This window comes from Sminthopsis crassicaudata, chromosome 3, assembly GCF_048593235.1.
Source record: "Sminthopsis crassicaudata isolate SCR6 chromosome 3, ASM4859323v1, whole genome shotgun sequence".
Classification (NCBI taxonomy): Eukaryota; Metazoa; Chordata; class Mammalia; order Dasyuromorphia; family Dasyuridae; genus Sminthopsis; species Sminthopsis crassicaudata.
In genome coordinates, this window is record NC_133619.1 from 436,188,999 (window position 1) to 436,205,147 (window position 16,149).

The window sequence follows — 16,149 nt, forward strand, 5'->3', positions numbered from 1 at the left end:
TTTTTATATTTAGAAAAAAAGTTTCTTTCTCTGCTGTTACTCTGTTGCTGTCCTTGGTTACTATATTTAGTCCTACATTTTTATTGTTTGGATTGTTAAGAATCAAATACTCTTTTCAGTTCTGTTTTCCTTTCTCAAAATGTTAGAAACATCTCATTATTATTGAATGTTTATCTTTTCTCATGTGTGATTAAGATCAGATCTGGTAGGTCAAACTGGGCTGTATCTTCAGTTCCCCTGTTTTTCAGAACACATTATTCCATTTCCTCCTGTGTGTTCTGTTAGGTGCAGAATATTCTTGCATTATTTTAATTTCCTTTTCTTTGTATTTGAAAGTCATTTCCCTGATTTCTTGAAGAACTTGTTTCTGAATTAAATAGTTAAATTTAACCACCATGTGTCTCAAAGTCGGCAACCTTGGTATGTGTTTTTTGTTTTTGTTTTTCCTGGAGATGATTTATAAGTTCTTTCAATTGGTACTTATTTTCTGTATTCAGAAGTTCTGGACAATTTTCGTTTATGATTTCCCACATTTTAGGAAGAATTTTTGTTCTGTTCTGTCTTCTGGGAGACCTGTGATCTCATGGTTGTTTCTATGCATCCAGTCTTCAAGATCAGCATGTTTTGCTTGTATAAATAGCATGTTTCCTTTTAATGTTTTTGGGTTTTTTCCCTTTTCTTTTATATTTATTTCCCCCTCACTTTTATATGTTTGTATTCCCAATATATTGTTTGTTTGTTTTTTGGTGAAGGTTGCCTTCACAGATTCTAGTATTTCAATTTTGCTCTTTATTTTTGTTTTTCAGGCCATAAATTCTGCTTTCATAATTCTCATTTCTCTTTTGAATCTCTCAGGAACAGATTTAGAGACTATACTTTCTTCTGTTGTTTTTCCTCTTTGATTTATCTGCTTATAGTCAATGTATTGAAGTTTTTTTTTATCTCTGGGATTTTTTTTTTTTTTTTTAGTAATGTTAGTCTTCTCCCCTTTATTCCCCCCCCTCACTTTCTCTTAATTTTGTTCTCTCTTACAGTGATTTTCTTTGGGAATTGGCTCTCAGGCATTTCAACCTCCCCACACACTTCAATGATTTTCTCCTCTGTTCTAAGTGATTTTTGGGTAGTCAAAATTTACCTCAGCTGGATATTGTGTTCTTTGTCTTGGTTTTAAGGAAATGCTGTATAATTTCCACTCCTCTCCCAGTTTCCATCCACCACCATCCCCACATACATTGATTCTCTTTCTCTCTCTCTCTCCCCCCTCTCTCTCCTCCTTTGTCTCCCCCTCTCCCTCCCTTCTTCCTTTCTTCCTTCCCTCCCTCCCTCTTGTCTCATTCCTCACTGTGGAACTGGAGTCGTCTTGATCAGGAAAGAAGGAGGGTTGGGAGGGAAGAAATGGGGATGGATCAGATTATTTATTGTTGCAAGTCTCAGCAGAGGTCCTTTGGTCTGCTAGTACAATCTCTCTATATAGGAGGTGAGGAAGGAGTACTAAATGAGTTGAGTCAATTAGTGGCAATTTATGGTTTATTTTTTTTTAAACCATCTTTTAGATTCCAGGTGTCTTAGAACATGGAGAGACCTGAGGTTGCTTGTGGTGATTGGAGAAAATGTCTAGGTTGCCATCTTGTTGCTCATTTAACTCAGAAGTCTCTTTTTATCCTCTTTTATTAATTTATTTGCATATATAGTCATAATGTATATAATACATTCTTCTGATTTTCCTTTTTTCACTTTGCATTATTTCCTTAAATTCTGTCCTGATTTCTTTATAATCCTCATTTTTGTCAATCTTGATAGCATTATAGTATTTCATTGTATTGGTTATATTATGCTTTATTTTATATTTCCTATACTGTTGTACATTTAGGTTATTTGTAGTTTTTTTTGCAGTTATGTATAATCTATGAAAATCTTTGTATAAGTAGCTGTTTTTTTTGATTAATAACACTTTCATGGTACACATACACACACATATATATGTATGTACATATGTATACACACACACACACACACATATATATATATATATATATATATATATATATATATATATATATATATATATATATATATATATATACATATATATATATGTTTCAATAATGGAATTAGAGGTACTTAACCTGTATTGAATGGAAAAAGATCTGTTCAAGAAAGCAAGAAAGCTAGGTAGGGACATGGAGAATGAATTTATTTTTTTTTTTAAATGCTGCATTGTCTCAGTTTTACCTTAGTTGTATTTTTCTAGAGTCTTCTGGTTTGACCTGACATGGTGTTCCTTCTGATTATTATAGCACAGAAGAAATAAATTTTGACCTTTTGAACTTGGACATTTCTAAATGTAGAATATGTACTTAAGTTCTTTTCCTAAGTCTCTAATTATGTTAATATTTATGTTGTTTATTTTTCTCAAATATAATTTTGGTTTCTAAATTATTTTTCTCTCACAGCATATGGACCATAAGAACAGTACTTATTTTCTTCTTTTCCAAGAGAACAGAAAGAAATAGTAAGTCTGTTTCTCTAACTTCTCTACTAACTACTAACTTCTCTAACTAAAGTCTTTCTTACAGAAGTTCTGATTTATAAATGAAGTGTCCAATAATAATATGTCACATGAGAACTTGAGTTTAAAATGAGTGTTGAATAATCAATGTAAAATAATATCTGGATTTATAATGTATTAATATTTGTAATGCTCTTTAATAAACAATTACATATGATCTTTATAACTTTGAGTTTAAATATTCTGGGTGTAATCATGCTCAAGGAATTTGTTCATGGTCACTAGTAGAAGATCCAGAGATAGTATTTGAACTCATGTCTCTTCTGATTCCAAGTCTAGAAAAACATGTTTAAATATCTATGTATAAAAATATTCTTATATAATATAAGAATTTTCATTTACTATATTTCTGTTTTTCCTAATTTGTAGGACTTTCTTTAATAAAAAACAAGAAAAATTCTTTCCTCTAAATTAGGAGAAACAGATTAAAAAGAACTTGATTTAGATCAATAGACTTAACTGTCTTTGGCAAACAAACTAATTCTGATATATTTAAGAATAAAAAGGAGAATATTGCTACTCTAAAGATTTTATTATCATTATACCATTAATTGGTATCCTATTAATAACATAATTAGATCTAACCTTATAATCACAGACCTTTAGTTCATATTCAAATCCACTAACTCATTGCAAATGTATTTTTTTACATTTCTTCTATCTGCATATTTACAAATCTTAATTATAAATTACTAATAAATGTTTACTACACAGAGCACTTTATTTTGTTCTTATAAAAATTTAAAACTTGAAGAATTGCTAAAGTTTAAGTCAAATTTAAGGAAGACAAGGTGGAACTAGTAGTCATTAAAACAAATTTACATAACAGAAGTTCTATTAGCTAATATAAATTAAGTATGGAAACAAAATTTTGGCATCTGTACCTGTTTTTTTCATGGGATTCCAGGATATTGTGGCTATAGAAACATATAAAGTTCTTAAAGTACCCAAAAAGGTATCAGTAGGAATATTAGTACTACATGGATGACATTGGATAGGTCATTATTGAACTCATAACTTTTTGGTTAGCAGTTAGAAGGTTTTTTTCCCCCCATAAATATCTTATATAGATCATGGATTTCATTCATTAAAAGTATGTGATATCTAACCCTAATTTTGCAAAAAGTGAGATTTCATTATACAATTAATTCTGAGCACATATGAAGCAAAGGATACCTTCATTATCATGCAAAGTAAGCTTTGAGTACATTATTAGATAACCAGAAAACAATAATTTTATTGCAAATAAATACATATTTTATGTTTCTTATTACATTGTTAAAGACACTATGGCTTTGGGCAAGTCTTTCTAAATAAATTTTACTTCACTCATTTGATTGATAGGGATAACTATTCTTTTATTAACTACTTCACAGGGCTGTTATAAGGATCAAAGGCATTCATACTATATGTAAAAGTGTTTTGTAAACAAAGTTTTGTGTACTTCACAACTTTTTGCTACATGCTATGATGGTACAAACACATGCTTTTCCTGGCTTTGAGAAGTTTCTATTGTAAAAAGAAACATAAAACATGTTCCTTTCATTTCATTAACCTTAAAATACAGACATTTTCAATTCAGTTTATAATTTAAGTACAGATATGCTCTTTTTAGGAAAATTCAACACATGAACAATTAAACTTTAAAAATTAGATAAATCAGGATAATTCATGCTAATAATGATTCTTTGTTTCCAAAACAAAGGTTACATTAATTCACTTAGTAATTTTAAAGTCAGATTTTTAAAATATAATTTTAACTTTTCAAGTTAATATCTATTTCATAAGACAAAGTACTATATACTTGTAATCCTGCTTGCCTTTTCAGTCTAGTTTCTTGAGGACTTCTGTCCTTTTGGTTTGTTAACACTAATAAATATTTGGCCTTTTGGGCACTTATCCTTTATACATTATATTTTGTAGTTTGAAAAACTGCTCATTGTTTGATAATTTTGTATTTTTGATAAATTTACTTTTTTCTTTAAATAGGATAAACTATGTTTTGTTGCATTATGTGTTCAATGAGAAAGTCATGTATGTACTCAGAAGTGAGAGGCATTTATGAGACAAAGCAAGGCTTAAAAATAATGTTCTTGTCCATTGGACACAGTAAGCCTTCACTTGTAATAATTCAACTTTACTTATTACAGTATTGATAGTCACATTTTTATAATACTTTAAGTTTTACAAAGTGTTTCCTCTCATAGCAATTGTTTGAGGTAAGTACTTTCCTTATAGGGAAACTTGAAGCTTAGCAAGGTTGTGGTGAACAGGTAGTGTGTATCTGGGCTACAATATAAATCCAGGTCTATAAGCTCTTTAAGTCCACTGTTCTTTATATTACATAATAATTTATTAAAATAAATAAAATTTATGGGAAGTAGAATTTTATGGCATTAGCACAGTGTTGACATTTGATAAATGTTTGAATTGCTGTTATAAATGTACGTTGGTCAAAAATCATGTTAAAATTTACTTTTGTTGTGTCTTAGGCATTTTACTATTTTAACCTAGGGCTAGTCCTGATTCTATATTTATGTATTTTTAGTTTTAGTTAAATGCAAAAGCTTTATTTTATGATGTTTGTTACAAAGGTAACATTTTCTGCTTATGCCTTACCTATTTTCCAGTAGCTAATTTCTGGCAAGGTATCTTTGGAAGTGTTGACTCTAAATACTTTGTTATGGAAAATAGGAAAATTCATATTTATTTAATTTGAAGAGTTCCATTGGCATTTGGAATTACCATTTAAAATATTCATTATGAGACATTGTATAAATGTAAGTACAATATGAGCAGATGATCTCTGGGAACATATGACTGGTTTTTAATATCCCTTATTAGTTGCCTCCATAGTATTTATATTACTGCCTTTTAAAAAGTTTTCCCTACTAGTGTACAGATCATTAGATGTAAAACAAACAAAAAGGTATTTTGTACCTTTTTTAATTGAGAGAGATATAAAATGTTCAAAATTATTCTTTTAAAGGATAGTGGAAGAAATAATAGAAGAAATATATGTATTTTAAAAATCATGAGTAGGTGATGTGCTTTTGTATTTTTTGCTTCACTCACGAATATTGGCAGAGGTAAAATACGAAGGTAATCTTTTTGTTAAATGAAATTTATTTTGTTTTAAAGAATGTTAAAAGTGCTTGCAAAAGAATAGTAGAATGCAGGTGATTAATAATCTTGATGGATTTTTCTTATAAATTGTATTTAGATAAATATGAGAATTTTTAAAATAACTGGTCAATATGTAGACAGGATCTTTTCCCTTGTATTTAACATATTTAGGCTTTTAAAAGTCACTAATATTGACGAAATTTTTGTTTTTATAGATGAAGCTTTGGATGATTTAAAATCACAGAAGAAAAAAATAGTAAGTAAGCTTTTATTAGCATTTTGGGCAGATTAACTTCAATAAGGGGGATTTCACGTGAAAAAGTCAGAATTGGATGAGTAACTTAGAGAGGGTAGGGATTAATTGTTTTCAGAAGAAAGCATATTCTTTTAGACAGGTAATTGAATTATAACACAAAGTGATAAATTTTGCTGCTGAGTAATGATACATGAATGGGGAAAAGAATGATTAAAATGAACTTTTTATATACTAAGAGATGATGTTATCTATCAGCATATAGCCACGAATTAAGGTTTAAGCATGAGAGCTCCAATAGGAAGAAGTTTTAGATATAGGGTTTTTTGTTTGTTTTTTGTTTTATTTGATTTAATCAGTATAGGGAACTCCTGTACTGACTTGGTCTACATGGGCCATTAGGCTACCTTTCAACTCTCAAATTCTGTCATTTTTTGGACCTGCTGTCCCAGTGTCAGTTGGCACCTTCCCTGAAACTTAAGTCTTAGAGAATTTCTTAGGAGTATTTAGAGATTAATTGACTTGCCCACACATACTGGTCATATGGCCAATGTGTATTAGCGAGGTAGCTTGAATCCAGGTCTTCCTGGTGCTGAGATTAGCTTTCTATTATACTACAATGTCTCATATAGTACTTAATTGTAAAAGTTTATTAATCTCTTTCCTTTAGTAAAGCTGTGTTGTAGTATGGACAATGGCAATTGCTTTATGGTCAACAAATAATCTGATCTATACTCAGATCTGCCAGTGATAAAATTCAGATTCAGAAGCTATAATATGATGATGTTGGACCATAAAAAGGAAGTACTCTTGTTGTTTAGTGGTGCCTGTCAAAGCCAAACTCTGTAGGTTCCAAGGCAGGGGGATACTTGAGGAAAAAAGTGGGGGATAAGACTGGGAAGAAGAAAGAAGCCGAGATAACAAGGAAGCCCATAGTGGAAATGAGAAATAGTATCCATGAGTAAAAAGTGATGACAGTGATGAGAAATAAGTTCCATGATAGAAATAAGAAGTAAAAGTAAAGAACAAAAAAAGATTGAGAAGAAACAATGGTAAAACAGTTTTGTAGGAGTTTGTTAGGAATTAAACAGTTTTAAGATACTTAATAGCCATTGAAGCATCATAGCAAAGTTTTTTTTTTTTGTTGTTGTTGTTGTTTTGTTTTTTTTTCTCCAAAGTAGGTGTTATTATAATTTCCATTTTTATAGTTGAGAAAACTGAGGGAAATAGAGGTTGAGTGACTTTCCTTTGGTCAAACAGTTAGTGAGTTTCTGAGGCTGGATTTGAACTCGGATTCTCCAGACTGCAGACCTAGCAAGCTAGATACTGTGCTACTAGGTGTCTCTTAAAAATATTTTTTAGCATTCTTCTATTTTTGATTTTTTAGTTTCATATTCTCTTTTCCTCTCTTACCCTTTCCTCTACCCACTATCAAGCAATATATCAATTATACATGTAAGTACAAAAATGTTGTGGCAGTCTTTTTTGTAGTGGCAAGAATCTGGAAACTGAATGGATGCCCATCAGTTGGAGTATGGCTGAATAAGTTACGGTATAGAAATGTTATGGAATTATTCTATAAGAAATAATTAGCAGGAAGATTTCCGAGAGACTTGGAGAGACTCACATGAACTGAGGCTAAGTGAAATGAGCAGAACTAGGAGATCAATACATTGCAACAGCAAAATTATATGATGATCAATTCTTTTTTTTTTTTTTTTTTTATTATATATATATATATTTTATAATATTATCCCTTGTATTCATTTTTCCAAATTACCCCCCCTCCCTCTATTCCCTCCCCCCGACGACAGGCAATACCATACATTTTACATGTGTTACAATATAGTCTAAGTACAATACATGTGTGTGAATATAATTTTCTTGTTGCACAATAAACATTAGAATCCGAAGGTACATGCAACCTGGGCAGACAGATTGTAGTGCTAACAATTTACATTCCCCTCCCAGTGTTTCTTCGCTGGGTGTATCTACCTCTGTCCATCATTGATCAACTGGAAGTGAGTTGGATCTTCTTTATGTTGAAGATTTCCACTTCCATCAGAATACATCCTTATGATGATCAATTCTGATGGATGTGGCTCTTTTCAACAGTGAGGTCATTTAGGCCAGTTCCAATGATTTTGTGATGGGAAGAGAGCCATCAGGGGACTGTGGAAACTGAAGGTGGATCACAACATAGCATTGTCACTCTTTTTGTTATTGTTTGCTTGCATTTTATTTTCTTTCTCATTTTTTTCCTTTTTGATTTCAATGTATGCATATATTGGATTTAACATATATTTTTACCATGTTTAACATATATTGGATTACTTGCTAAGGGGGTGGGTGGAAAGGGGGGATGGCATTGTAGCCCAAGGTTTTGCAGGGGTTAATATTGAACAATTATCTATGCATGTCTTTTGAAAATTAAAAAGCTTTACTTAAAAAACTATACATGTGAAATTATGGAGAACATTTCCATATTAGCCATATTTCCCAAAAAAGGAAGAAAAATAGAGAGAAAATTATATATTTCATTTTACATTCAGAATTCATCAGTTCTCTCTCTGGAGGTGGATAGCATTTTTTCATAATGAATCCTTTGGAATTGTCTTACCTCATTGTATTGATCAGCTAGATAAATCTTTCACAATTGATCATCATTATAACATGATTTTCTAGTGTGCATTTATTTTCCAGCTCTTTTCACTGCCTTTTGCTAGGCCTTGCCATGTTTTTCTGAACCATCCAGCTCTTCATTTTGTATAACAGAATAGTAGTCCATCACAATCATATACCATAACTTGTTAAGCCATTTTCCAACTGATAAGCATCCCTTTGATTTCCAATTTTTTGCCACCACAAAAAAAAACTGCCATTTTGTGTGTGTGTGTGTGTGTGTGTGTGTGTGTGTGTGTGTGTGTACATACATTTAAATCCTTTTTCTTTTTCTTTGATTTCTTTGGGATACAGACCTAGGGATATGGGATATCTCTATTCAAGGGATATGCATAGCTTTCTAGTCCTTTGGCATAGTTCCAATTTGTTCTACAGAATTCTTGGAGATTTCACAACTTTTAATAGTTCATTAGTGTACTTTTCACACCCATTGCCTTCAGCATTGTCTTTCCTGATTGGTGTGAAGTAGTTATCTCAGCATTATTTTAATTTGCATTTCTTTAATCAATAGTGACTTAGAACATTTTTGCATATGACTTTGTACATAGCTTTGAGTTTTTCTTTAGAAAACTGCCTGTTCATATTTTTTGACCACATATCAATTGGGGGAATGGTTCTTATTTTCATAAATTTGACTCAATTCTATACTCAGTATATTTGAGAAATAGTCTTTATCAGAGAAACTTGCTATAAGAATTTTTTTACATTACTTCATTTATCTATTATATGTTTTAGCAAAATGTAGTTCTGATTATTTCTTGTGATTTGGTCTGTTTTTGCTTTTGCTTTGTCCTGGATTATGATTGCTCTCCCTACTTTTTTATATCAGTTGAAGCATATTAGATTCTGCTCTAGTCCTTTATTATAATTCTTTTTGTTTTTCTGTTTTAAGTGTGTCTCTTGTTGGATTCTGATTTCTAATGCAGTCTGTCTGCTTCCATTTTATGGGTCAGCTCATCCCATTCACATTCACAGTTATGATTACTAGTTGTGTATTTCCCTCCATCCCATTATCTTCTATTTATTCTTTTCTTTTTTTTAATCCTGTCTCCACAAAAGTCTGTTTTTCTTCTAACTACTGCTTCCCTTTATCTACCCTATCTTTTCTCATTTCCTATCTCCCCCTCTTTTTCTTCCTTCACTGTTTCCCTATTAGATAAGTTACATTTCTATAAACAACTCTGTGTGTATGTGTTCCTTAATTTGAACTGATTTTAATGAGAGATTCAAGCATTGCCTGTGTCTATCTCCTCATCCTCCATTTCCTTTCCATTGTAAGAGCTCTTCCTTGTGTACCTTATGGAAGAAGAAAAATATCCCCATTCTACCTCTACCTTCTCCCAGTACATCCTTCTTTCTCCTCCCCTTCATTTTTTTGGGAGATAATTCTAACATAATCAATTCACATCTTTACCCTCTTTCCTTATAAACTGCCTTAATAATGATAAAAATCTTAGGAATGACATACCTCATAGAATGTAAACAGTTTAATTTTGTTGAGTCTCTTATGATTATATTTTCATGCTTATATTTTTATGCTTCTCTTGAGTCTTGTTTGAATGTTAGATTTTCTATTCAAGCTGTTCTCTTCATCAGGAATGCTTGAAAGTTCTCTATTTTATTAAATATCCATTTCCCTTGCTCCCTCCCCCCCCCAAAAAAGGATTATTTCCAGTTTTCCTGAATAAATGATTCTTGGTTGTAATACTTTACTTTCTAAAATATCATATTCCAAACTCCTATGCTCCTTTAACATGGAAGCTGCTGAGTTTTGTGTGAATCCTGATTGTGGTTCCACAATATTTGAATGTTTCTTTCAGGCTGCTTGTAATAATTTCTCCTTGACCTGGGAGCTCTGGATTTTGGTTATAAGTAAAATTTAAATAAATTTACCTGGGATTCTTCATTTTGATATCTCAGGAGGCGATTGATAAATTCTTCCAATTTCTATTTTACCCCCTGGTTCTAAGCTATTGAAGCAATTTTTCTTGATAATTTCTTAAAATATAAAATCTAAACTCTTTGATTTTTCTTTGATTCAGGTAGACCAATAAGTCTTAAATTACCTGTCCTTATTACTTTTTCCAATGAAATATTTCATATTTTCTTTTATTCTTTTTCAGTTTTTGACTTTATTTTATTGTTTCTTGATGTTTTGTGATGGAGCCACTAATTTCCACTTGTCCAATTCTAATTTTTAAGGAATTATTTTAAGTGAATTTTTGAAACTTTTCCTATTTGGGCAATTCTACTTTTTAAGGAGGTTTTTTTTTTTTTAAGTGATCTTTTATTCCTCCTTTTCTATTTGATCTATTCTACTTTCTTCAAAACAGTATTTTGTTTTTCAGATTACATGCAAAGATAGTTTTCAGCATTCACCTTTGCAAAAACTTATGTTCCAAATTTTTCTCCTTTCCTCCTTTTCCCTTCTCCCTTAAACAGCAAACAATCCAATATAGATTACACCTGCAATTCTTCTAAACATATTTACATATTTGTCATGCTGAGCAAGAAAAGTCAGATCAAAAGGGAAAAAAAACATGAATGAAAACAAATAACAACAAAAAGTGAAAATACTACACATTGATACACATTCAGATACATATCTAGATTCAGATGATTCTTTCCCTCACAAGTCTATTGGAATTGCTTTGCTATTCTGCTTTTTAAGGTTTATTTTCTGGAGCATCTTTTATATCTCTTTTATCAAACTGTTAATTCTCTTTTCATAATTTCCTAGCATTAACATTCTTATTTCTTTTCCAAATTTTTCCCATCACTTTTTTTTTTTTCTTTAACTCTCCCAATAATTCTTGTTGAACTTAATGGGTCCAATTAACATTTTTATTTGAGGCTTTTGGTAACTTTTCACATTTTTATCTTCTTCTGCGCTTGTTTTGGTCTTCCCTGCCACTATAATAGATTGTTATGGTCAGATTCTTTTTTTGTTGTCCACTCATATTTATAATCTATATCTTGACTAGGACTTTATATTAAAATTAGGCTTTGCTTCCTTGAGAGTGGAAAGGCACTGTCCCAAACTTCAGGCTATTTTGTACTGCTGTTTTCAGATCTAGTCTGGGGGTCTGCAAGGTTTAGGTGCTTTGGTGGTGTGATACTGGGAGAGGTATGACATCAAAGATTAAATTGCATTCTGTATATCGTGGCATGGAAGCCTTTCATTAAAATGGTGAAACAAATAATTCAAGTTAATTTTCATTTATCTGGAAAATACACTCCTTGAGAATATCTCTTTGACCCATTTTGTATAGCCAAGATCAGGGTTTTCTTTTCTTTTCTTTTCTTTTCTTTTCTTTTCTTTTCTTTTCTTTTCTTTTCTTTTCTTTTCTCTTCTTTTCTTTTCTTTTCTTCTTTCTTTTTTTTTTTTTTTTTTTTTTTTTTTTTTTTTTTTTTTTTGCTTCTTTGTAGATTTTCTTTTGTTTTCTATGCACTTTTTACTTTACCTCCCCCTCACCATGTCCTCCCTGCCAAGGTTACAATTAAGTGTAGCTACACACATACATATACATATATATGCTCATATAAATATATATATATATATAAGACCATACTATTTATTTACATTTGTCATTTGTTTCTCTGAAGCATTTTCCTTTGCAAATCTAAGTCTATTTAATCTAGCTTGTTCTTCATCAATAAATATTTATTATGTGAGTACTTTTAGCTTTCTGAAGCAAATAGATTTTTATTGTATCTTCACCGTTTTAGGTAATTCCTTGATTTTGTAACTATTGTCTCAAAGTTTTTTTGAAGGACAGTTAAAATATAATTGCATTGGTCTTTCCATTGAGAGATTTTTCTAGTTTAAATACAAGATTCAATCCTTGCTCTCAAAGACTGCTATAGCTGATTAGCTAATTTCATTAGAGTATGTCCCTGATCATCATAATAATTGATGTTTATACAGTACTTCATCTTGTTTGAGCCTCAGACAACCTGGCAAGATGGGTTCTATGGGTATTAAATACATTTTATTTATGAGAAAAATGAAACTTATAGAGTAGCTAACTTGTGTGTGTTTATAGTTCCAGTAAATGCCAAGAATGGGATTCAAACTCAGGTCATGTTCATCATTAAGTCTTTCAACTATACTAAGCTGCATCTTTTAAGATATCAACTTTAGATTTTTCCCCCCCCATTGCAATATTATTTTATTTTTTAATTACATGTAAAGGTAGTTTTCAACATTCATTTTTGTAAAATTTTAACCTCTGATTTTTTTTCTCCCTCTTTTACTTCCCTCTTCCCAGGACAGCAAGCAATTTGTTATAAGATATATATATATATATATATATATATATATGTGTATATATATATATATATATATATATATATATATATATATATATATATATATATATATATATATATATATATATATACATATACATATACAGATATACAGATATATACACATATACATACACATACACACACATTTATTTTATTTTATTTTATTTTATTTTTTTTTTTGAGGCTGGGGTTAAGTGACTTGCCCAGGGTCACACAGCTAGGAAGTGTTAAGTGTCTGAGACCAGATTTGAACTCAGGTCCTCCTGAATTCAAGGCTGGTGCTCTATCCACTGCACCACCTAGCGGCCCCCACACACATTTATTTTAAAGATATGTTGTGGAAGACAAAGCAAAACAAAAGAGAAAAACCATGAGAAAGAAAGAACATACAAATAAACACAAAGATGAATATAGTATGCTTTGATCTGCATTCAGCTCCATAATTCTTTCTCTGAATACAGATGACATTTTTCATCCCAAGTCTATTGGTATTGTCTTGGGTCAGTGTATTGTTGAGAAGAGCTAAGCTAATCATTATAGTTGATCATCATCATAATCTTGCTGTTACCATGTATAGTATTCTCCTAGTTCTGATCACTTTGTTCAACATCAATTCATGTAAGTCTTTCCAGCTTTTCTGAAATCAGCCTGCTGAATCATTCTGATTTCACATCATCCATTACATTCATAAACCATAATTTATTCAGTCTTTCCCCAATTGATGGGCATGCACTCAATTTTCAATTCCTTGCCATTACAAAAAAAGGGTTGCTACAAATATTTTTGCACATGTATGTCCTTTCCCCCTTTTTATGATTTCTTTGGGATATAGATCCATCCAGCTTTAGATTTTAATCTCAGTATATGCCATCTAATTTTGCACAAGTTTATGGGAATAGGCTAAAAATCCCTAATTTCTACCTATGCCACATTTTTGCACAAACTCCCTAATCCTGTCAATTTCGTATGTTGCAGATGATCCAAGGCAGACAGATGACAGTGTGAACAAATCTGTTTTCTCTCAGAAAAAAACCAATTGAGGTGTTTTCTATAATTGTGTTTCTAATATTTTAGTATAAAAATAATAGCTTTTTTATTGTAACTGTTCAGCAATTTCTAGGTACTGTGGAGGACACAAAAGGAATGAAAATAACTCACTATTCTCAAGAGCTTATCATTTGATTAGGTGACACATGCATGAAACAACCAAGTGGTGAATAAATGATAGGGCAAAGTAGATAACAACTGATTTATACTGTAACTCAAAATTTATGTTGTGACACACACGAGAAAACTAACTCTGAAATTAACTTTGAAAGAAATAAACCCTATTAAAGACCATTTAAAATGAACTGAAATGCCATCCTAATTTTGTAGCAATATGTATGTGAAGTTATCTTTACTGGAATTAAACACTGTAGCAAAACAGTGAGGCCAATCCTCCTGAGCCCCTGGACTAAGGAGATTATCAAAGTAAAGTAGAATTATTTATAAAGAAATTAGGGTTGAGAAAATTCCCTCAAATCTGACATTTAGTAGATTGTTGGTAATTTTGGAGAGATTAGTTTTAGTTGGGTAAGTGGAAATCAAATTGTAAAAGGCAGGTATCAACAAAATAATAAGTTCTGATTTTTGTTTGCCTATTTCGGAATATAATTATTCATACTGAAATGTTAACACTTGAGTTTTGCATACTGGCATGAGCTGGTTCCAGCATATCTCTGAGCATGTTGGAGAGCAATAGGTAGAAAACAAGTAAATATGAAGGGATTGAAGATTAGACTTAGGGAATGGTCAGTATAATAATTAGCTGATGGTAATGGGGGATGGGAATCAAAGGCATGTAAAAGAATTGGTCTTTGCAAGGAGAAGGGTCACTTTATTGTCAGAAATTGAGGAAAAAGAGGGACATGATGTCAAGGGCTTTTGAGATTGAGAGAATGGAAGAAAATGAATCCAAGTCAGACAGCCTCCATTTCCTCAGTAAAATGAGGAAAGGTCTTCATTTAAGTGATGGATGTGATATAGGAAACTTGATATGATAAGATGAGGTTTATAAAATTTTTTATGGTTGAGATAGGGAATGCTAATGATACATACCTTACCTAGATTTTAGCAAAAGTTTTGATAGAGTAATAGAAAGCACTTTAGATAGACTAGACTAGGGATTAAACACCATATAAATGATTAACGGTTTTTAAAATATAGTTTTAGCTCATGGACATACAAAAACAGGTGGTGGTTGAGTTTTGGCCCATGGATCATAGTTTGCCAACTCCTGATCTAGACAATTAATATAATGAAATAGATTCAGAAATAATTGGATGACTATATTCAAAAGTTGTTAATTATTTAGTGCTAAAATGGCAATTGGTTTCAGTAGAGTATTCTAGGGATCTGTACTTGGCCCCTGTGCTAGTTAACATTTAATGTTTTTGTCAATAACTTGGATAAAGGCTATGTCATGCTATCCAAATCTGCAGATGATAGAAATCTTGGTAGGTTAACCAATACATTATTTAAGAGGACCCAAAAATATCTTGACAATTTGGAGCATTGGATAAAAATCAATAGGAAAAAGCAATAGATTATTATTTGTAGATGTAGAAAATCAACTTCCCAACTACAAGACAGTAGAGGCATGGTTAGCTAGTACTTATTCTAGAAAAATCTGATTTCTTTTAGTGGACTACAATTTCAGTATGAGTCAATGTGATGTGGTTAGCCACTAAGTGATCTTAGGTTCCATTAAGAGAAGTATAGTTTCTAGAAATTGGGAAATAATAACTCCACTATACTTTAATCTCATCTGATATTACCTTGAATATTGTGTTCAGTTCTGGGCAATACAGTATGTCAATGGTCATTGATCAGTTAGAGACTATAACCAGACTGGTGAATGACCTTCTTGAATGAGCCCATGAAATGAGGATATGTTGATAGAATGACATTTAACCTAAAGAAGAGAAGGCCTGGAGAGCTACATGAGAGCTTTTTTCAGGTATTTGGAGGACTGTCCTATGGAGGACGGATTAGATTTGTTATATTTTGCTCCAGAGAGTAGAACCAGGAGCAATGGGTAAAAATTGTAAAAAAAAAAAAAAAGGAAATTTGGGCTTGATATCAAGACTACTTTCTAACTATTTGAATTGTCCAAAAATATAATGGGCTTCTATGAGAGAATAGTGAGTAGTTCTTTGGAAGT

General features: G+C 31.3%; 1 protein-coding gene across 4 annotated transcripts in view; it reads left to right on the forward strand.

The window, feature by feature from the left end:
* The window catches only part of LNPK (lunapark, ER junction formation factor), an 80,048-nt gene that overhangs the window by 27,436 nt on the left and 36,463 nt on the right, over positions 1–16,149 (forward strand). For all 4 annotated transcript variants that reach the window (XM_074303045.1, XM_074303047.1, XM_074303046.1 and 1 more), the window contains exons 5-6: positions 2,454–2,512; positions 5,911–5,951. In XM_074303045.1, coding sequence (XP_074159146.1) covers positions 2,454–2,512; positions 5,911–5,951 — 100 coding nt within the window. The remainder of the gene's footprint in view (positions 1–2,453; positions 2,513–5,910; positions 5,952–16,149) is intronic.